This window comes from Pelodiscus sinensis, chromosome 32, assembly GCF_049634645.1.
Source record: "Pelodiscus sinensis isolate JC-2024 chromosome 32, ASM4963464v1, whole genome shotgun sequence".
Lineage (NCBI taxonomy): Eukaryota > Metazoa > Chordata > Testudines > Trionychidae > Pelodiscus > Pelodiscus sinensis.
The window spans coordinates 11,500,990-11,523,287 of NC_134742.1; the positions used below are offsets into that span (position 1 = coordinate 11,500,990).

At 61.5% G+C, this 22,298-nt stretch overlaps 2 protein-coding genes across 5 annotated transcripts in view; both read right to left on the bottom strand.

Moving 5' to 3' along the window:
- Positions 1-187: 187 nt before the first annotated feature.
- DHX16 (DEAH-box helicase 16) lies at positions 188-17,157 on the bottom strand. Of its 3 annotated transcripts, XM_075913430.1 has the most exons (20): positions 16,532-17,154; positions 14,511-14,752; positions 14,228-14,390; positions 13,697-13,753; positions 12,639-12,893; positions 11,886-12,110; positions 10,758-10,946; positions 9,731-9,841; positions 8,108-8,223; positions 6,550-6,760; positions 5,535-5,633; positions 5,299-5,451; positions 4,780-4,920; positions 4,374-4,536; positions 2,493-2,611; positions 2,090-2,157; positions 1,725-1,887; positions 1,151-1,312; positions 898-1,071; positions 188-461 (listed from the first exon to the last, which is right to left on the bottom strand). In XM_075913430.1, the coding sequence occupies exons 1-20, from the start codon at positions 16,820-16,822 to the stop codon at positions 333-335; spliced, it is 3,231 nt and encodes a 1,076-aa protein (XP_075769545.1). In that variant the 5' UTR covers positions 16,823-17,154; the 3' UTR covers positions 188-332. The 3 variants fall into 3 exon arrangements, with proteins under 3 accessions (XP_075769545.1, XP_075769544.1, XP_075769546.1); XM_075913429.1 differs by having other exon boundaries at positions 188-1,071; positions 16,532-17,157; XM_075913431.1 differs by lacking the exon at positions 16,532-17,154 and adding an exon at positions 15,056-15,184 and having other exon boundaries at positions 188-1,071.
- Positions 17,158-20,395: 3,238 nt separating this feature from the next.
- The window catches only part of PPP1R18 (protein phosphatase 1 regulatory subunit 18), a 34,586-nt gene continuing 32,683 nt past the window's right edge, over positions 20,396-22,298 (bottom strand). For both annotated transcript variants that reach the window (XM_075913434.1, XM_075913433.1), the window contains exon 4: positions 20,396-22,204. In XM_075913434.1, coding sequence (XP_075769549.1) covers positions 22,185-22,204 — 20 coding nt within the window. In that variant the 3' untranslated portion in view covers positions 20,396-22,184. The remainder of the gene's footprint in view (positions 22,205-22,298) is intronic.

Genomic DNA, 22,298 nt, shown 5'->3' on the forward strand with positions numbered 1-22,298 from the left:
TGCCCTCTGGTGAATTCCAGGGTCAGTAGGAAACTGATGCCCAGGATGGGGACAGGCACACAGCTCCACCGTCATTGGTACCAGGGTAGCTTAAAGAGGGTCTCGTAGAAGTTCCCTAACTTCCCTAGGGAGCCAGATCATCTGCTAAGGGTGGCCCGGCCCAGCCCAAAGAGGAGCGGAGCCCAGGTCTGGCTTAATTTAAAAACGGCTTTGTTGGTGCTGCCCTCCTTGGGCAGAAAGTTCTATACAGCTGTACAGAGTCCCTGGAAAAGGGGGAGCCGGGAGCCTCCCCCTCCCCCCACTCCAGTCCTGGGGGGCTGGGCGTTGAGGCGCTAGCCCAGCTCCTCCCGTGTCTTGCCCACTTTCTTGGGCAGCTTCTTGGCGGAGGCGTCCTCCAGCTCCTTCGCCTTGTAGTAATGAGGGGCCACCTCCAGGAGCCAGGTGCTGTCGATCTCTATGACCTGCAGGATGGAGAGAGAGAGAGCACCGTAAGGACACGGGCCGCCTCAGCTGCAGCGCCCCCTAGTGGCTGAGGAGTGGTCCAAAATGCTGTGACTAGCCCTTTAAGGAAGAGCTCCACCTCCTTTATGCTAATGAAGTCAAACTCCACCCCCTGCAGGAAGGGGAAGGGACTAACATTGACCAGAGGGCCACTGGCAGGGGATGTTCCTTTTCGGAATATGCCCTCTAGTGGGTGGAGGATTCAGTGCAGCACTACTAAGCTCTACCCAAGTCCTGAGGGCACCAGTAGCACAGTACCAGGGCTAAAAGCCCCTCCCTGCTAGCTGTGGGGGTGTAAAATGGCAGGTGCATCCTGCAACAGTTTGGTCCAGGCTCTTTCTCCAGCAAGGGGCAGTGAAAAGCAAGGCTTAGCTCCCAGCATGCCCACAGCCCCACCTGTCTCATGAACTCCTTGGTGGTGAAGACCAGCTCGTGGTAGATGAGCCAGCGGGGCTGCTCCTCGAAGAGGCAGCTGTTGGGGTGGACGAAGACTGTCTGCTGGTGCTTGACCGTCTTGTAGCCGGTGCGGGTCAGGCGGGCCGTGTGGTAGAAGAAGCCGGCGGTTATTGCCTAGGAAAGCGGGGAGGGTGAGCGAGGGGGCAGCAGAGGGGGCTCGTGGGGGGAAGGGCAGCTGGGGGAGGGGGGTTACCTTGCGGATGGGAACGTAGTCCCCCTCGCTGGAGGTGAGGTCCACCTCGATGCGCTCCAGCAGCCCCTCCAGCTGCTCCCGCACGTCCCGGGCCCGCCTCATGGACCGGAACTGGATGAAGTTCTCATAGCACCACTGCATGGAGAAAGCGCTCTCCACCCACTGCGGGGCAGGGAGAGGAGTCAGAGCCAGCCCCAGCTGTGAACCTAGGCCCCACCCCTTAGGAGGGACACAGCTGGCTGGGGCAGCTGGGAGACCTGGCCTGTGACTGTATTGGAGCCAGAGGTCCCCCAAGGGAGTGACCCCCCCCCCCCCCCCACACACACACACACATTCTCCTCCTGCTTGGAGCCAGACTGCAGCAAGCACCCCAGGGAATGGGTGGAAGAGGGAACAGCCCCGTGTCCCATTCTCTACCCCTGGCCCAGTCCATCCCTGGACGTTGGAATCCGTGGGGCGCCAGTGCCCACTCACGGGGAAAGGCCCCATTCCCCATCAGCCAGCGCCCCTGCCTTGGGGAGGGCTCCATGCTGGTGACTCCAGGGGAATAGAAAGCCCCCCCGCCTCCCCTCACCTGGTTGTAGACGTTGAGCAGCACCAGGTGGTCCCCGCCGGGCAGGAAGAAGTTCATGCGGGCGTTGTCCGCGTGCATCACCTTGTCCTTGGGCCGGTAGAAAATGGAGTTGTTGACGGACAGCATGGCCGCGATGGAGAGGATCTGCTCCGAGCACTTGTACCTGCCACGCCCCGAGGGAGGCAGCGTTAGAGAGTGAGGGGGCCTGGCCCGGAAAGCTGACCCCAAGGGGGCTTGGGAACCGTGGCCTTTGTGAGGAGCGAGAGGGTTCAGGGGCTAAGGCAGCAGCTGAGCCTGGGTGGAGGTGAGAGGAGCCAGGGAGAGGGAGCCCTGGAGCTTTTGGAGAGGCAAAAAGGGGAACTCACTGCTCCGAGGCCAGGATCATCTTGGAGAGCATGGGATCCACCGGCAGCTCTGCCATCTTCCGCCCCAGCTGGGAGACACACACACAGGGCTGTCAGAGTGGGTCCCCCACCCTCTGCTCCCCCTACAGGCCTGTCTGCTTGGCCACCCTGGATCAAACCCCTCTAGCTCCGTGTTCCTGCCCCAAGACAGCAAAGCCCCCCCACGCAGCGGCTCACTGGTCACACCAAGTGAGGGGAGTGGGGGGGGTGAAGATTCCTTCCTGACCCCCAAGGCGAGAGGCTCACACCCTGCCCTGCAGCCTGGGGCTGCCCCAGCCGATGAGCCCTGGGTCCCACCATGCAAGGGAGCGCCTAGCCACAGACAGATCCTGCTTTTGCCCCAGCTGCAGGAGGTCCCCCCTACCTTGGTGAGTTCCCCTAGGTGGTTCAGCGCCCCCAATGCATACAGCTGCTCCAGGGCCAGCACCAGGGTCTCGTGGGGCGGCGGGTCCATGAAGTCGAAGTGGATGAGGTCGTTGATGCCTGTGGCGGGCGGAGGGGACAGGCAGGGTGGTCCGATGTCAGTCAGCAAGCAGGAAATCACAATGTAAGTCTCCAGCTCAATGTGCATTGGTACTTTGTAGTTACATGCCTAAAGACAACTCGAGCCTCCCTGGCTGGCAGCCCCGGCTCACCGCTAACCAGAGGCTGCTCTCTGCTAGCCAGGAGGCGCTACGGCCATACTCCATTAAGCAACTGTTTGTGAAGTTAGAAAGTGGTGAAGGGTGCAGTTCGGACTGACCAGGCCGAGGCGACGGCCTGTTTACCTACAATGGGCCTTGAGCGGCACTGGACGCTGAAATTGAATTTTTGCGTAACACCAGCCCGGTGACGCTGCCTGAAACACGCTGCAGCCATAAGAAATAAATGTTTATTTAAACACGATTTGCCTTTAGCAGGAACTGATTTATTTATCTGTTGTTAGTGAATTGCTTGGAGGTTTTTCTTTGAGGCAGGGTGCCAAGATTTTATAACTAGTAGAGCTCCGCCTTGCCCCTGTGGATTTAATCCATGAGCCGGAAGAGGAAAACTCCATCTTGTTAAAGGTCCCTTTGCTGTGAGGCTGTGTCGACACTGCAGGATTTTTGTGCAAAAACTGTTTGGCGCAAGAGTTTCTGCACAAAAATTCTTGCCCAAGACCGTGTCCACACTGCCAAGGACGCTCTTGCGCAAAAGCACATGGCAATGTGGATACTCTCTTGCACAAGAAAGCTCTGATGGTCATAGAATCATAGGACTGGAAGGGACCTCAAGAGGTCATCGAGTCCAGCCCCCCGCCCTCAAGGCAGGACCAAGCTCCGTCTACACCATCCCTGACAGATGTCTATCTAACCTGTTCTTAAATATCTCCAGAGAGGGAGATTCCACCACCTCCCTTGGCAATTTATTCCAATATTTGACCACCCTGACAGTTAGGAATTTTTTCCTAATGTCCAATCTAAACCTCCCCTGCTGCACTTTAAGCCCATTACTCCTTGTCCTGTCCTCAGAAACCAAGAGGAACAAATTTCCTCCTTGTGACACCCTTTTAGATATTTGAAAACCGCTCTCATGTCCCCCCTTAATCTTCTTTTTTCCAAACTAAACAAGCCCAGTTCATGAAGCCTGGCTTCATAGGTCATGTTCTCTAGACCTTTAATCATTCTTGTCACTCTTCTCTGTACCCTTTCCAATTTCTCCACATCCTTCTTGAAATGTGGCGCCCAGAACTGGACACAGGTCATTGTAGCCATAGGGGTTTCTTGTGCAAGAAATCCCTGTTGCCTGTCCACACTGCCTTCTTGCACAAGAGGGCTTATTCCTCATGGGGAGAGGACTAACTCTTGCGCCAGAAGTCCTTTTTTCCGACGCTTTACTGTAAAATTATTTGCGCAAGAAGGCACCAGCAGTGTAGATGCTACGCAAGCTGTTGTGCAAGAACAGCTGTTTTTGCGCAAAAAGCCTGCAGTGCAGATGTAGCCGCTCTGAATCAGAGGAACAAAGTGAAATGCCAAAACCATACACTCCACCCCTGCAAGTTCCTGTCCCAGGTGCTTAGCCCGTGCCTGCCATGAATGCAGGGACATGGCTGACTTGAAAACTTCAGCAGCGAATCTGTGCTGCTTGGCTGTTCTGCACAGACTCAGGAGCACAGCCAAGCCCTAGGACTTTCCTCCATCGCCCTAGGACCTTCCTGTCCATCCTCCCCACTCCACAGGGACCTGTGTCGTCCCCCCTCCCCATCCCGGGCAGGCCCCCTCCTCACCCAGGCTCTTGAGCAGCAGCACCACATTGCCCAGGTTGGTCCTCTGGATCTCGGGCACCGTGGTCTCCTCCATCTCATTCTTGTAGGCCCAGGCTGTGTAGAGGCGGAAGCACTTGCCGGCCGCCACCCGCCCAGCCCGCCCTGCCCGCTGGTTGGCGGAGGCCTGGGGAGGAGGAGAGAGGCATGAGATGAGAGCTTGTGAGGAGCGATACAGGCCCCCCATGAAATCCTGTAACCTGGGGCTCAGCCAATGGCTGTAGAACATGGTGGGGAGGAGGGATGCCCTGTATCCAGTGGGGGATGGGGCTGAGGAGACGTCCCTTGTCCAGCGGGAAGGCGTAGCCGGGGACTCGCTGCCAGGTGCTGTACCCTGGCAGTGGTCGTGAGTGTGGGGGGGTCCCCGTACCCGAGAGCAGGGCGTGACAATCAGGGACTCCATGCCGGTGCGGGCGTTGTAGCTCTTCTGCTTGCAGAACCCTGGGTCGATGACGTAGATAATCCCATCAATGGTCAACGACGTCTCCGCGATGTTCGTCGCCACCACGACCTGCGAGGGGTGGGGGGCACCTCGTTAGCGGTGGGGGGAGGGGGAAGGGGTCAGCCACACCAGGCTCATGGGAGTCATTCGGGGCCTCGGATAGTCACAGCTGCTGGTTAGGTTCTGTGGGGGAGGAGGAATATGACCCTTAGCCCCGCCCTCTCCCTAGCTCCTCCTCCTTCCAGTCCCACCCCTCAAAGCTCCTCCCTTACTGCCCCCACCACACACACTTTCAACCCTTCTCCTCCATGGCCACCTATCCCTGAAGCCACGCCCCCAAGCGCTAAGCCCCTCTCAAAAGCATCTACCCCCTAGGCCCAAGCCCATCTAGCCCCCTTGCCACTCCACTGCCCTAAGCCCCGCCCCTCGGCTGCCCCCACTCCTCACCTTCCGGGCGCCAGGCGGGGTGGGCTCGAAGATCTTGGCCTGCATGTCGGAGGGCAGGTTGGCGTAGATGGGCAGCACCAGAAGCTCGGGGATCTTGGAGCCCAGACGGCGGCAGCGCTCCTGCAGCATCTCGCAGCAGGCCTCTATCTCCTCCTGCCAGGCAGAGGTGGGAGGGGAGGAGTTGGATGCGGCAGGGGCGGGGCCGGGCCCTGCAGGGGGCGGGGTCAGGCTCTTACCTGGCCGGTGAGGAAGACCAGGATGTCGCCACGGGGCTGGGTGACGTGAATCTGCAGCACCGACACCACGCAGGCCTCCAGGTAGTCGGCCTCAGGGGCCTAGAGAGGGGTCAGAGGTCAGCTCCTGCCCCACGGCGGGACCTCTGGCCTACAGCCTCTCTCACATCCTCCTTCTGCCCCAGGAGATTCATTGGCTCCACGTCCCACCCTGGACCCAGTGTCCCCACTCAAACCGGCCCTGGGGATCCTCCTCTCTGGGCCTGCCTCATGCACGCCCCACACCCTGCTCCCTCCCCCCACTCTCCTTCCGGCCATGCTGCCCCACCTCCCTCCTTTGCCCCCTGCTGGCCACACCTTCCTTGGCTTCCCTTTAACAATCTCTCCATGTGGGGCGGTGGTTCTGCTGCCAAACACACTCTGCACACCACCCCTCCTGCAGGCCGGAGCCGAGTGCCCCCTCCCTGCCAGGTCATGTCCCCCGCCCTCCCACAATGCTCTCCCCATGCCACGCCCACACTGCCGCCTCTGGGCCACGTTTCCCGCCACACCGCTCCCTTCTGGCCACGAAGCCCCCTCCGCCACCACGCCAATCCCCCTACCTCTGCCAGGTCACACCTCCCCCCAGACCATTCCTGGCCGTGCCACGTTTCCTCCCACCTTCTCTGGGTCACGCCACGTCCCCCCCACTGCCCTCTTCTGGCCATGCTACCCCCCCCACACCATACTGCTTCCTCTCCCTGCCCTGACCACACCATGCTATCTCCCCCCACACCAGCACCCCCCAGCTACACCATGCTGCCTCCCCCCATACTACCCTTCCTCCCATACCACACCCTGCTGCCTCCCCACCACGCCACCATCTCCTCTATACTTCCCCAGAGCCCACAGCTATCCCTCCATCATTCCCCCCACCGCCCATCCTCTTAGGACCCTCCTGGCCACCACCTTCCGCCCACTCCCTAGGCCCCTCCCGCCCCCAGCGATTGCCCCATGCTGCTCCTCCCCCCGCGCCGACCTTGGTGTAGTAGATGTCCACTGGGAAGCGGCGCCCGGGGATGCGGAAGATGGGCGCGTCGTCGAAGAAGGCGGAGAAGCGCTCGGTGTCCAGGGTGGCGCTGGCGATCAGCACCTTGAGCGCCGGGCGGAAGCGCGCGATGTCCTTGATCAGCCCAAACAGGATGTCGGTGTGGAGGGTGCGCTCGTGGGCCTCGTCGATGATCACCACGCTGCCGGGAGGTGGTGGGTGAGAGGGGGGGTCAGGAACAGTTCTAACTCCCTGCAGCACGGCACCCCCTGGTGCCAGCACGGACTGCCAGGGGACAGCGCCCCCTGCTGAGCCTGCTCCCTGCAGCACAGCGCCCCCTGCTGAGCCTGCTCCCTGCAGCCCGGCGCCCCCTGGTGCCAGCACAGACTGCCAGGGGACAGCGCCCCCTGCTGAGCCTGCTTCCTGCAACCCGGCGCCCCCTGGTGCCAGGACAGACTGCCAGGGGACAGCGCCCCCTGCTGAGCCTGCTCCCTGCAGCCCGGCGCCCCCTGGTGCCAGCACAGACTGCCAGGGGACAGCGCCCCCTGCTGAGCCTGCTCCCTGCAGCACAGTGCCCCCTGGTGCCAGCACAGACTGCCAGGGGAAAGCTCCCCCTGCTGAGCCTGCTCCCTGCAGCACATCGCCCCCGGGTGCCAGCACAGACTGCCAGGGGACAGCGCCCCCTGCTGAGCCTGCTCCCTGCAGCACAGCACCCCCTGGTGCCAGCACGGACTGTCAGGGGACAGCGCCCCCTGCTGAGCCTGCTCCCTGCAGCACAGCGCCCCCTGCTGAGCCTGCTCCCTGCAGCCCGGCGCCCCCTGCTGCCAGCACAGACTGCCAGGGGACAGCGCCCCCTGCTGAGCCTGCTCCCTGCAGCACAGCGCCCCCTGGTGCCAGCACAGACTGCCAGGGGACAGCGCCCCCTGCTGAGCCTGCTCCCTGCAGCACAGCGCCCCCTGCTGAGCCTGCTCCCTGCAGCACAGCGCCCCCTGGTGCCAGCACCGACTGCCAGGGGACAGCGCCCCCTGCTGAGCCTGCTCCCTGCAGCACAGCGCCCCCTGGTGCCAGCACAGACTGCCAGGGGACAGCGCCCCCTGCTGAGCCTGCTCCCTGCAGCACAGCGCCCCCTGGTGCCAGCACAGACTGCCAGGGGACAGCGCCCCCTGCTGAGCCTGCTCCCTGCAGCACAGCGCCCCCTGGTGCCAGCACGGACTTCCAGGGGACAGCGCCCCCTGCTGAGCCTGCTCCCTGCAGCCCGGCGCCCCCTGGTGCCAGCACAGACTGCCAGGGGACAGCGCCCCCTGCTGAGCCTGCTCCCTGCAGCACAACGCCCCCTGGTGTTACACTGGGGCCAACGCCCCCTACAGGGCCCCCATCCCACTCCCTGCAGCACAGCGCCCCCTGGAGCTGTTTGGGGGTCAGCAGTGCACCCTTCCCCCACACCTGCCCCACACCAGCCCCTAGCACCACTCCAGGGCCAGCCCTGTCTACCAGGGGAGAACATCCCAGCTCCATCTCCGGACACCCGGCGCCCTGCAGCGGGGCCCACCTGTAGCTGGAGAGGTCGGGCTCCGTCAGGAACTCCCGCAGCAGCATGCCGTCCGTCATGTACTTGAGCAGCGTGCGCTCCGACGTGCAGTCCTCAAAGCGGATGCTGTAGCCCACCTGCCAGGTGTACGGGGCATTAGCCTGAGCAACCGCAAAGCTGACGGCCGATACCGACACGAGAGCGTTGCATGGTCCCATTCGGGGCACTGGTTTGCAGAGAGCTTCTGCCTGCAGCCTTTGCCCACGCGGGGGAGGAGAGTTAAAACACGGGCACCTCCCACATCTTAGGGGGGGCCACGATGGGTTTGCCCTACAGGGCCCCTCCTGGCGTGGCATGGGAGGGGGAACAGGAATGGACCCAGATAACTGTAGTTGTAAAGAGAAGGACATGGGGCCTTTCCCCTCCATGGGGACTGCCTGGCTGGGGGGAGGGGGGAGACGTGGGGCTTTTCCCCTCCATGGGGACTGCCTGGCTGGGGGGAGGGGGGAGACGTGGGGCTTTTCCCCTCCATGGGGACTGCCTGGCTGGGAGGGGGGGGGAAGACGTGGGGCCTTTCCCCTCCATGGGGACTGCCTGGCTGGGAGGGGGGGGGGGGGGGAGACATGGGGCTTTTCCCCTCCATGGGGACTGCCTGGCTGGGAGGGGGGGGGGGGGAGACATGGGGCTTTTCCCCTCCATGGGGACTGCCTGGCTGGGGGGAGGGGGGGAGACGTGGGGCTTTTCCCCTCCATGGGGACTGCCTGGCTGGGAGGGGGGGGGGGGGAGACGTGGGGCTTTTCCCCTCCATGGGGACTGCCTGGCTGGGGGGAGGGGGGAGACGTGGGGCTTTTCCCCTCCCTGGGGACTGCCTGGCTGGGGGGGGGGGGGGGAGACGTGGGGCTTTTCCCCTCCCTGGGGACTGCCTGGCTGGGGGGGGGGGGAGACGTGGGGCTTAACCCCTCCATGGGGACTGCCTGGCTGGGAGGGGGAAAGACGTGGGGCTTTTCCCCTCCATGGGGACTGCCTGGCTGGGGGGAGGGGGGAGACGTGGGGCTTTTCCCCTCCCTGGGGACTGCCTGGCTGGGGGGAGGGGGGGAGACGTGGGGCTTTTCCCCTCCATGGGGACTGCCTGGCTGGGAGGGGGGGGGGGAAGACATGGGGCTTTTCCCCTCCATGGGGACTGCCTGGCTGGGGGGAGGGGGGAGACGTGGGGCTTTTCCCCTCCATGGGGACTGCCTGGCTGGGGGAGGGGGGAGACGTGGGGCTTTTCCCCTCCCTGGGGACTGCCTGGCTGGGGGGAGGGGGGAGACGTGGGGCTTTTCCCCTCCCTGGGGACTGCCTGGCTGGGGGGAGGGGGGGAGACGTGGGGCTTTTCCCCTCCCTGGGGACTGCCTGGCTGGGGGGAGGGGGGGAGACGTGGGGCTTAACCCCTCCATGGGGACTGCCTGGCTGGGGGGAGGGGGGAGACGTGGGGCTTAACCCCTCCTTGGGGACTGCCTGGCTGGGGGGGGGGGGGGAGAAAGACACGAGGCCTTTCCCCTCTAGCGGGTGCTGGCTCTATTCAGTCCCCAAGGGGCCTGGCTGGCCCCGGCGGTGGGGGAAGGGGCCGCGGGGCCACCTCAGGCGAACCCAGCCCTCACGTACCTCGTTGCCCAGCTTAACTCCCATTTCCTGGGAGACCCTGGCCGCCACGCTCATGGCCGCCACTCGCCTGGGCTGGGTGCAGCCGATCTTCATCCCCTTCTCCGTGTAGCCCTGGCAAAGGACACGAGGGACTGAATGGAAACGCCCCGCAGCACAGCTATTTCGGGGGGGGGGGGGGGGGGGGGAGAGAATACCTGGAGAACAGCAGCCATCTCTGGGGAGGGCTGCAGTGGGGACCAGCCTCCTGCTGAGCCTCCTCCCCCACTCCCTGTGGCACTGCGCCCCCTAGGGCAGGGGTGAGGAACCTCAGGACCAGATGCAGCCCTTGGCTTATCTGGATCCGCCCCTCGGCCTGCCTGGATCCAGCCCCTAAGGCTCAGGGACCCCCCAGAATTGGGGAGCCCACACTGGTGCCCCAGCCTCCCAGCTCTCCCTCTGGGTGCTGTAATGCACAAAAATCTACTAGGCTGCCTTCCCCCTTCCCTCCTCCCCCGGGCTCTGGTGTGCAAGGGGAATGTGGGGAGAGTCTCTCCCCTCATTTGGGGGCCACCGTGAGGGTTCCCCCCCTTTCACTTAGGTAATAATATAATATAATATATGGAGATATACCATCTCATAGAGCTGGAAGGGACCTTGCGAGGTCATTGAGTCCAGTCCCCTGCCCTCACAGCAGGACCAAGGACCATCCCTGAGAGATTTGCCCCAGATCCCAAAATTGCCCCCCTCAGGGATTGAACTCACAACCCTGGGTTTAGCAGGCCAATGCTCAAACCACTGAGCTATCCCTCCTTGCTCTTGATCCAACCACTGAGCTATCCCTCTCCTGCCCAACCTGAAAGAGACTCCCCACCCCTGCCCTAGGGCCACACTGGGGCACAGAGGTGAGCACTGAATGCACAGGAACAGCGCCCCCTACTGGAGCCTGCCACCCATCTCCCTCCAGCACAGCGCCCCCTAACACTAAGCTGGAAGGGGAGAAACGCCCCCCTCCCCTTCACTCCCAGCCTCGGCCCTGCCGCGCGGTTACCTCCTCGTACAGGTACTGGGGGATCTGCGTGGTCTTCCCGGAGCCTGTCTCCCCCTCGATAATGAGGATTTGGTGCTCGGCGATGGCCACCAGCAGGTCCTGGCGGAAGGGGTAGACGGGCAGGCTGCGCCGCACCTCCTGCATGGAAAGCTTCCGCCGCGCCGCCTCCGACAGCTCCGGCTTCTCCTCCTGGGCCGCGGGACAGGACGCCTGTCAGCTGGGCCGTTCCTGCACCTCTCCTCTGCCCCCGCACTAGTTCTTGCCCCTCCCTCAAGGCTCCCTCTAATCTTTGCCATCCACGAGTGTGGAATTATGTTATGTGCACTGAGCCACGTGTGGATGCGCACCACCACTAAACCCAGCTGTGGGCTCTCTGCGCATCTGCTGGGCGGCATCTGAAGCTCCCCTGCGCAGCCACCCAAGCGCTCAGCTTAGAGGGAACGCGGCCTCCCTCTACCCGGGCTGGGGGGCAGCCGCTGGATCTCCAGATAGGAGTCAGACCCACAGAGTTCTTGGGTCAGAGAGAACCAGGAGATGCAGGGGGATGGGAGGGGGTCGGGAAGGCACTGGAGTATAGCTGCACACGGATTTCACTGCGGCCACGGGTAGAGGCCTGCAAACTCGCCTTATGCCGCAGATGAGTTTTGCAGATGTGTCCGCACAGGGCTCTACCCCTGGGGACTGTCCCCTTTCTGCTCACCCCATACAGCGCCCCCTGCCCGTAGACCTCAGTGCTGTCCGCTAGGGGGCAGAGGGGAGGTGAACCCCATGGCTCAGCAGTCAGGCTCCCTGCTCAGTGCCATGGGGCATGGGAGGGATTTAGGGGGTTTGGGATGGGGGTGCCTGCCCAGGCAGGGGCTGGCCGTGGGAACTTGTTAACCTAGCTGGGAATGATCCCATTCCCCACCCCGACCCAGCAAGTCCCCCCAACTTGAGGCTGGATTGGAGACAGTGCCCACTAAAGGAGACGGGCTGTGTGTTCCACTGGCCCCGCCCTTCCAGGCTGGCCCCTCCTCCTTAGTTCGACTGGCTCCTCCCCCTCCAACGTGGCCCCTCCTCCTCAGATCCCTGGGGCTGGATCCAAGCCTGAGGCCCCTGGAGGGGAAGGGCCCAGCCCCCTTCTCTCACCTTGTCCTGGGCCGTGCCTTGTATCTGCACAGCGCTGATGAATTGGATCATCTCGTCCTCCTCCAGCACGTACTCGTAGTCCTTGCGGGGGTGGCGCTGGCCGGCATCGCGGGCCCCGAAGCGCAGGGCGGCTGCCCCGATGTGATCCTCCTCCCAGCGCCGCTGCTCGTCCCGTGGCGTGGCGCGCTCGTCCGCCACCGGCTCCTCGTAGCGGTCAGGGATCTTCTGCAGGGGGGAGCCAGGGCCCAGTCTGACACCCGGGCCACCCCCAGATGGGAGCAGGGGGTGTGGGACAAGCTGTCCCCACCGTAATCCTGCCCCCTCTGCCAGCCTTAACCTGGCCATTCCACAGGGAGCTCCCCTCCCCTCGCAGTTCAGTACCCCCAGCTAATGCCAACCCTTTCTGCTTCCAATATGAGAATTGCCCCAGAGCATGGACCCCCCCACCAGGTCCCACTCCCTTCCCTCACCCCCTGGGAGCATCATCACATAGGTCAGGCTTTTCCCTCCCTCTGTAGGGGGCTGCCACGCTCCCGTTGCTCTCCTCCTTCCATTTCCCCAGCCTTTGGGGAGGACACCTGGTGATTCCCTTCCCCCATCCTTCTATGGGGCTACTCCTACCTCATCAGCCCTCTTCCCCCCACACCAATGCCACAGCCCAGCAGCAGGCACTTTGCTGCTGCTCTACCCTCTCACTCCCAAGATGGCTGCCGCGCGGTGCCCCCCTGCCCTCCGCCCCCAGGCGGTGGGTACCTTGCTGCGGCTTTCCTCGGGCATGTAGTAGCGATTGCTCTTCTCCAGCTTCTCCTGCTCGCCCGCCTGCTTGTAGTCCTTGGCCAGGTCGCGCACCCGGCGCTTGTACTCCAGCTCCCGCCGCTCAACCATGGTCAGGTCTTGCTCCGAGAACAGATGCTCTTCGTCCAGGATCTCCGCCTCCAGGTCCTCCAGCTTGTCCTGCTCCCGCTTGGCCAGGTACTCCCGGCGTGACTTCTTCCGCAGCTCTGGAATCTGGGGGGAGGGATGGACAGGGGGTAAGGACACCGACTGGGAATCCAGGGGTTTTCATCTCCAGCTACGGGAGAGGAGAGGAGTCTAGTGGTTAGAGCAAGGGTGGCTGGGCGCCAGGACTCCTGGGTAGTATCCCCAGCTCTGGGTGAGCAGTGAGGGACAGTGGTTAGAGCAAAGAGGACTGGGAGCCAGGACTCCTGGGTACTATCCCCAGCTCTGGGTGAGCAGTGAGGGACAGTGGTTAGAGCAAGGAGGACTGGGAGCCAGGACTCCTGGGTACTATCCCCAGCTCTGGGTGAGCAGTGAGGGACAGTGGTTAGAGCAAAGAGGACTGGGAGCCAGGACTCCTGGGTACTATCCCCAGCTCTGGGTGAGCAGTGAGGGACAGTGGTTAGAGCAAAGAGGACTGGGAACCAGGACTCCTGGGTTCTATCCCCAGCTCTGGGTGAGCAGTGAGGGACAGTGGTTAGAGCAAGGAGGACTGGGAGCCAGGACTCCTGGGTACTATCCCCAGCTCTGGGTGAGCAGTGAGGGACAGTGGTTAGAGCAAAGAGGACTGGGAGCCAGGACTCCTGGGTACTATCCCCAGCTCTGGGTGGGCAGTGAGGGACAGTGGTAAGAGCAGGCGGGGGGCTAGGAGCCAGGACTTCCAAGTTCTCTCCCGGGAATTGGGCTAGATGGGCCCCAAGGACCTGATCTGGGGTGGCAAGGAGCAAGGGACACAGAGCTAGATGGAGCTGCACAGCTGCAGTTGGCCATGAGGCCGGACAGAAAACACAGCAGGAGACAGGCAAAGTCCTCACCATGGTTTTCTTGTCCTCTTCTGCCATCTTCAGTCGCTTCTGCGCCTCTTCGTAGGCCTGCCAGGGGAGAGACACCCATCGGGTTGTGTAGATGGTCACAAAGCGGACCCCAACTGGCCCCTTTCTGGAGCAGGACAGGCTGTGGACAGAACCACCCCCCCCAGGAGGCGCTCCCCAGCTTGCTAACGAACAAGGGCTCCTGTGTAACCCTTCCTCCCCACAAATCCGTGCCCTCCGGCGCTTGTGGGGTTCACGATCCCCACTTTGGGGGAGAAATCTGGCTGTGAGAGGCGCAAACACCGGAGAGGCAGGTGGCGCAGGGGACTCACAAAGGGTTGGATGGAGCCCCGGGACAGGATCCTGGCAGGTGGGGTGGGATACGGGAGGAGAGGTTCAACGCAGACAGAGATGCTGGCAGTGAGAGGGACAGAGAGCAATCCCAGAAGCAAGAGGTGTGGGGTGGCACCAAGGAGGGATCCAGCAGCAAGGATAGGGTTGGGGATGGGTGCTGGTCGCAGGGCAGGCTCTGACCTTCTTGTCCGACCGCTCCAGGATATTCCTGGTCCGCTCCTTGTCCTTGCGCTTGACCCGTTCGGCAAAGGCGTCGCGCTCCTCCAGGTCCTGCAGGCGTTCCCGCTCGCTGCGGTCCCATTCGTCCTCCGAGTCCTTTCCCTCCAGGGCCGGGGCCGGCTCCCTGCATCCGGGGAAGGGCCAGAGACCACAGTCAGGGCACTAGCCAGCCCCGGGGAGCCCCAGCGCAGGGGACTCTCCCTCGCCCCACCCTCTAAGATCCCCCAGCGGAGGCGACACTCACGGCTCCCGCTCTGCCTCGTTCTCCTCCTCTGACGCCTCCTCCTGCTTCCGGCGCAGGTGTTTGCGCCGCTTCTTGTGTTTTCTCCCCTCGGGGCAGTGCTTAGAGCCTGGGGCCCCCCCCGCATCTCTCTCCTCCTCCTCGCTGTCCTCCAGCAGCTGGTACGAGCGGTTCTTCTGCTGCAGGGCGAGGGCCTCCCGCTCGGCCACCCGGGCCGGACGCTCCTGCGGAGCTGAACGTGGGACCTAAGAGCAGGGCAGAGACAGGGGTGGGGTTAGAAATACTGCACAGACAGTGCTCGCTCCCTGCCCCCCCCCTTCTGCTTTCTCCTTTAGCTCCTCCCACTTAGCACACAGGTCCCGCCTCTACAGTTGGCTCCTCCCCCTCCCCAAAGGCTCCTCCCATTCTGCTAAGCTTTCTCCTTCCCATGTAGTTCCTGCCATGGTAACCTCTCCCTAAATCCTCCTCCCCTGCCTCCCCCCCCCAACCTCCACAGGACACTGCTAGGGCTAGCCCTGCCCCATCCCCTATAGGCCTCGCCCGCTAACCTCACAGGACTCCCCCCTTGGCGCCTTCTCCATCCCTACTGCTCCTGCTCCCTTTGTTCACAGGCCCTTCCCTTTCAGCCCCACTCCCTCTCCTGCCCCCCAGCATGTCTCCTCCTCTCCCCAGGCCCTTAGCCCCTTGCCTGACACTCCGCCCTCTGGCCCTACTCAGCCCCTCCAGTGTGACCCCTCCTCATCCCTACTAGCTCCTCCCCCTCCTGTGTGACCCTCCCCACCCCACTGGCCCCTTCCCCTCCAGTGACCCCCCCCAGCCCCACTAGCCCCTCCCCCTCCTATGTGACCCCCCCCGCCCCCTGGCCCCTCCCCCTCCAGTGACCCCTCCCTCCTGTGTGACCCCCCTTCAGCCCCACTAGCCCCTCCCCCTCCTGTGTGACCCCCACTAGCCCCACCCCCTCCTGTGTGACCCCCCTCAGCCCCACTAGCCCCTCCCCCTCCTGTGACCCCCCCTCAGCCCCACTAGCCCCTCCCCCTCCTGTGTGACCCCCCCTTAGCCCCACTAGCCCCTCCCCCTCCTGTGTGACCCCCCTCAGCCCCACTAGCCCCTCCCCCTCCTGTGTGACCCCCACCCCCTCCTGTGTGACCCCCCTCAGCCCCACTAGCCCCTCCCCCTCCTGTGTGACCCCCACTAGCCCCACCCCCTCCTGTGTGACCCCCACTAGCCCCTCCCCCTCCTGTGTGACCCCCACTAGCCCCTCCCCCTCCTGTGTGACCCCCTCAGCCCCACTAGCCCCTCCCCCTCCTGTGTGACCCCCCACTAGCCCCACCCCCTCCTGTGTGACCCCCCCTTAGCCCCACTAGCCCCTCCCCCTCCTGTGTGACCCCCACTAGCCCCACCCCCTCCTGTGTGACCCCCCTTAGCCCCACTAGCCCCTCCCCCTCCTGTGTGACCCCCACTAGCCCCTCCCCCTCCTGTGTGACCCCCCCTCAGCCCCACTAGCCCCTCCCCCTCCTGTGTGACCCCCCCTCAGCCCCACTAGCCCCTCCCCCTCCAGTGTGACCCCCCTTCAGCCCCACTAGCCCCTCCCCCTCCTGTGTGACCCCCACTAGCCCCTCCCCCTCCTGTGTGACCCCCCCTCAGCCCCACTAGCCCCTCCCCCTCCAGTGTGACCCCCCCTCAGCCCCACTAGCCCCTCCCCCTCCTGTGTGACCCCCCCTCAGCCCCACTAGCCCCTCCCCCTCCAGTGTGACCCCCCTTCAGCCCCACTAGCCCCTCCCCCTCCTGTGTGACCCCCACTAGCCCCTCCCCCTCCTGTGTGACCCCCCCTCAGCCCCACTAGCCCCTCCCCCTCCAGTGTGACCCCCCCTCAGCCCCACTAGCCCCTCCCCCTCCTGTGACCCCCCTCCCCCACTAGCCCCTCCCCCTCCAGTGTGACCCCCTCAGCCCAATGGCCCCTCCCCCACTGTGGCCCCGCCCCTCCGTTCTAATGGCCCCGCCCCCCGCGGTGTGGCCCCGCCCACCTGCTCCCAGAGGCGCCGGGCGAAGGCGCGCACGGCCGGCTCGCTCACGCGCAGCGTCTCGGTCTCCTCCAGGCGGCTCAGCAGCTCGTCGGCACTGCGGCTGCGCCGGGCCAGGCCGAGCAGGAACGCGACCACGTGCCGCTCGCTCAGCCCCAGCAGCGCGTGCAGCTCGCCCGACACCCAGCGCTCCAGCGCCGCCATCCTGCCCCCGCTTCGGACCCCCCCGTGGGCCACCGTACCCCGCTTCCGGGCCACGTGACCGCCCGGGCCAACGGCTTCCGCCATCGTCATAGCGCGCCGGCGTAACGCCCTGTACCGTAATGACCGGTCTATGAGCGGCGTCAGACTTCAACAACCCACGCTCGCCCCCGCCTTCGCCCGCTACCGTAATGAACGGAATATCCACCGCGAGCAAAACTCTCTGGTCGTAAGGACAGGGATACGCGCCTCCACTTTTGCGGGCGACTTCTTACCGTAGTGTCTGGAATATGAGCGGCCCCGCCTCCAGCCAGACTTTTTACCGTAATTAAAGCAATAAGCGCCTCTCCAGCTGGCTCTTTACCGTAATGACAGGAATAGGAGTCTCTCCATCTCCAGCCGGCGTTCTTACCGTAATTATAACAATATGAGCCTCCCCTTCTGCAGGCCCCTCTACCGTAATGACAGGAATAGGAGTCTCTCCATCTCCAGCCGGCGTTCTTACCGTAATTATAACAATATGAGCCTCCCCTTCTGCAGGCCCCTCTACCATAATGACAGGAATAGGAGTTCTTACCGTAATTATAACAATATGAGCCTCCCCTTCTGCAGGCCCCTCTACCGTAATGACAGGAATAGGAGTTCTTACCGTAATTATAACAATATGAGCCTCCCCTTCTGCCTCTACCGTAATGACGGGAGTAGGAGTTCTTACCGTAATTATAACAATATGAGCCTCCCCTTCTGCAGGCCCCTCTACCGTAATGACAGGAATAGGAGTTCTTACCGTAATTATAACAATATGAGCCTCCCCTTCTGCAGGCCCCTCTACCGTAATGACAGGAATAGGAGTTCTTACCGTAATTATAACAATATGAGCCTCCCCTTCTGCAGGCCCCTCTACCGTAATGACGGGAGTAGGAGTTTTCCATCTCCAGCCGGGCTTCTTACCATAAATATAGCAATATGAGCCTCTCCATCTCAGCGGACACCTTACCGTAATTGTGAGAAAATTAGTTGCCCCTTCTCCGGCCACATAGCCTACCGTAATTACAGGATTACGAGCCTCCCCTTCTCCAGCTGACTCTGTAATTCTGCACCTTCTCCAAACAGATCCCTTAAGATAGCAATATGAGTCTCTCCTTCTCGGGCCGGGCCCCTTTTACCGTAATTACAGGATTGCTCATCATACAGCCAGACTGGCTTCCATAATGACCATAACATGAGCCTCCCCTCCATCCAACCAGACATGCTACCCTAATGGCATCCCGCCACACACCTATCCATTTACCGTACTTACAGGAGTTCATGCCCCCTCCAGTTTTCACCTCATGCTGTCATTATGGATATACACACACCCCACGCTGGGGTGGGATTTTTACTGTAAGAATATAAGAACGGCCAGGCTGGGTCAGACCAAAGGTCCATCTAGCCCAGTGTCCTGTCTGCCGACAGTGGCTAATGCCAGGTGCCCCAGGGGGGAGTGAACAGAACAGGGAATCGTCAAGTGATCCCTTCTCTGTCACCCATTCCCAGCTTCTGGCAAACAGGCTCAGGACACCACCCCTGCCCATCCTGGCTAATAGCCATTGATGGACCAATTCCCCATGAATCGATCCAGTTCAGTTACCATCCTACCAGCTGCAGGCAGAAGCACAGCCCAGTCCGGCTGATCCTCACAGGAGTTTGGTGGGGAGGCAGCACATGGAGAAGTCAGGTTCTTTACTGTACGTGCAGGTGTAATCCACACATTAGGAATGTGCCATTATCAGCGATCTTGTGTAATGTTGGCCTGCACCGTAATTACTGTAATACAAGCTGCAGAACCAATTCAGGTCTGTACCATAATTAACCATGCATGGGCTCTAACATGGATCTGAACTGCAATTAATAGAGGACAGGATACATCCAGAACGGGCTCTGCACCAGTGTAGTGGTCACTGTGTGGGTCCTCCCTTCCAAGTCAATCCTCTACCATAATTACTAGTGTACAAGCCTCAAATACTATTGGGACCTGTACCATAATGACCCATGCACAAGCTGCCCCCTCAGCTCGGCCCTTCACCATTACTGCTCACGTCTGAGCCACAGCTCCAGTCTGTGCACCCTATAACCTGCACATGAGCAGCTACCATGGTCCTGCTCCTCGTTTTTATTGGTATAGGAGCTGCAGTTGTCCTCATGCTCACTGTCATGATAGCTATCTGGCTGTCCCTTCTCTAACCCCAACTTCCCTTGCACAAGCCAATGTTTTCACACTTAGGAGCTGCTGCCCTAATTTGGTTCCTTTCTGTAACTAGCTGCGTGTCTGCCCATCAGATTTTTACCATAGTTAACTGGGTATGAGTCAGTTTCCGGCCTCTCTCTTTTAGCACCGTTACAAACCTATTCAGCTGCCTCCCCAGTTCACAGGTTCTGTATTTACTAGCATTTGAGTCAACTTCCCGACTACGTTTTTTATCATATTTACAGACAAATCAGCGTCCCATCTGATTGTTTACCTTATTTCCAGGCATGAGTCAACTCTGCTTCTAGACCCATGAGTCACATTTTTCAGTAGGCACATTACCGTATGTCCCAGCAGACAACCTCCGCTGGCTTCCTGCCATATTGACCAGAGTCTGAGTTGCCTTCAAAAGTAGGATCATCATCGTTTTTACAGAGCCAGCTCTTATCTGTATTTCCAGGCATATGAGTTGACTTCCTCCACGTAATGTCATTGTCTCTAGCTTAACGGCATCATGCAGCAAAGCTTCATTCTCATTGTAGTCCTGTCTCAAGCACTGTTCTTCTATGGGGGGGGGGGGGAGCTGCAAAGCAGCGTTCCCTATAAGCTGGGCACTTGGGTGGCCACCCAAGAGCGAGTCAAATGCCGCCCAGAATAGCAGAGTGCCCTCAGCCGGCAGCATGTGTTTCTACTGGTGGTGCACATCTGCACATGCCTTGGTGCATAGAACAAAATTTACTCCGCACAGGGCTGGAAAAAAAATCAAGGGCGCATTGATGCAGAGGCAGCTGAAGGTTGCCTGGACATGTGGGATTTTCTCCTTCTGACACACTAGCAGGGATTTCAGCCTCGGTGGGGCTGCAGCAACGTAGTGCGGAGCTCGGAGGCTGGGGCAACGTGGGCTAGGAGGCAGTGCAGCACCCACGCCACCAGGGGGCAGGAAAGAGCCACGGTCTTCCCCAGTGTGGAGGTCTGAGTGTTGGGGGTGAGCGGGAGAGGCGGGAATGGGGGATCCCGCCTTGTCAATGCCTCACCACTAGGGGGCGGGAGAGAGTGAATGGGGGCTCAGGTGCCTACAGGGCAGAGCTGCAACCCCCAGGGGGCGCACAGGATCTGGCAGGGCAAACCCTCATCTCCAAGGGGTACATGGGAGCCAGGTCCCGGCAGCATCCACCCCTCACCCTCAAGGGGTACATGGGAGCTAGGTCCTGACAGCACCCATCCTCCCCTCCTGTGGCATCTGGGAGCGAGGTCCCGGTAGCACCCCCCCCCCGTTCACAGAATCATAGAACTGGAAGGGACCTCGAGAGGTTATCGAGTCCAGTCCCCCGCCCTCACAGCAGGATCTAGATCACCTCCAAAAGGTATAGGGGCACCAGGTCCTGATGGCTCCCACACCCCTCCCAGACCACGTGGGCCACAGATGATAGGGAGGCGGCTTCACGTGCAACATCTCTCCGTTTTATTATTATTATAACACATATAAAAAAACGCTATTGGAACTGGCCGGCTGCGGCACCCTCCCCCCGCCAGGGCACAGACGCCTCCTGCTGAGAGGGTTAAACAGGAGGGGGGGTTATTGCCCCTGGACGTCTCGCCCCCGTGACCACAGGGCTGCTCTGGGCGGGGGGAGGAGCGTGCCGCATTTGTTCGTTCACTCGCCCCCTCGTTCCTGGGCGAGGACGCGACTGCTTCCCCCAGTGCAAAGGAAAAAAAATAGTCATAACGAGAATGAACTAAACTCACGGAGGAGGGGCTCATTCATCCATCCATCCAGGCCCGCCCCCACTCACTCCGTGCCCTCCCCACACACTGAATTCCCCATTCCCTCCACGCTCACGCTCGTCCCCACACACTCATCCAAGTCCACAGTCACATGGCACAACCTCCTCCCGCCCCCATGAAAGGAGGTGAAATTGCTCCACCTAAAGAGGAAGTGGGATGGCTAAAACAGGAAGTCACCCCTTTGGCCCGCCCTCTGCCTCCATCACTTCGTCGTCCCCCACCTCCAGTCTCCTCCCCAAATCCTGGCTGGCTCTGGCTCCCACCCTCGAACCACATACTGCCCCGTTCCCCCCCAACACAACTAGGCTTGCCTCAAGTATACAAAAATGGCCCCACCTGTAACTAGCTCCAGCCTACTTACAAATGGCCCTCCCACCCCTGCAAAATAGCAATTTGCCCCACCCTCCAAATACTGACTGGCTCCGCCTCCGTCTCAAGTGGCTCCGCCCCAGTCGTAGATTGCCCCGCCTCCAACAGTGATCCTCTCCAGTTATGAGTGGGACTTGTCAAGTAGCAAAGTGATCCCTCCCTTCCCCAATAGACCCCACCCCCACTGTGCTACGCTAACTCCCCTTAACTCTGACCACCCGGGCAGCATTATTAGGAAGTAAAAACTGGGTAGCAAAAGTTCCTCACCTGCACGACATCCCCTAGAAAAAGGGGTCAAGAGTTACAAAAAATTGCATGTGTGTATGGTGGCGGGGTGGTTTTCTTCGCCACCCTCCACTAACAATTAGTCCATCCACACCCATTTTGGGGGGAGGGGATGTGACCTTTAACCTTTGGCTGAAAAGGTAGGCCTGATGACCTGCTGACGGCAGTAGAGTCCATGGGGTTTAGAGCATCCCCCTGCTGGCTGCAGCAGCAATGGGCTCTCCCAACAAAGTCCGGATGGTGAAGAGCGCCTTTCCCCCCCCCACGGCTGCAGGAGCAATGGGCTCTCCCAACAAAGTCCGGATGGTGAAGAGCGCCTTTCCCCCCCCCCACGGCTGCAGGAGCAATGGGCTCTCCCAACAAAGTCCCGATGGTGAAGAGCGCCTTCGCCCCCCCCCACGGCTGCAGGAGCAATGGGCTCTCCCAACAAAGGCCCGATGGTGAAGAGCGCCTTTCCCCCCCCACGGCTGCAGGAGCAATGGGCTCTCCGGCACTGTCCGTGTGGTGCAGAGCACCCCCTGCTGGCTTCAGTGGGTTTGTTCCTAGAGGCTGTCTGCATGCAGTTTATTTCTTGAATGCATCTCCCCAGCTGGGCCTTGGGGGAGCAGTCACGCTGGAGCATGGCTTCTCTAGTCTAGCCACCGCCTGGAGGGCGGGGGCCGAATTCCTTCCAGTCCTTGTTCTCGCGGGGAAGTTGTTGGAAGACGAAGGAGAAGGGGCCGATCAGGAGCTTTCTGGACCTGCCCCATCCCCCCTCCTCCCGTCACGAGGGGGCTGGTTTCCACCGGGTTATCGCCTGCAGGATTCATCTGCCGGAAGAGAGACACGGGGAAATAAGGAAGGAAACGGGAGAGGGGGGAAATCCAACAGAGGCGGAGAGCAGAACAGAACCAGGGTGTTCTC

Excerpts from the sequence above, each read along its gene's own strand:
- DHX16 (XM_075913429.1), bottom strand. The coding sequence starts at position 16,822 with ATGACGATGGCGGAAGCCGTTGGCCCGGGCGGTCACGTGGCCCGGAAG. Across the intron at positions 2,612-4,373 it reads GCTGCTGCTCAAGAGCCTGG|GCATCAACGACCTCATCCAC; the intron begins GTGAGGAGGGGG and ends CGCCCGCCACAG. Across the intron at positions 1,888-2,089 it reads ATGATCCTGGCCTCGGAGCA|GTACAAGTGCTCGGAGCAGA; the intron begins GTGAGTTCCCCT and ends GGGGCGTGGCAG.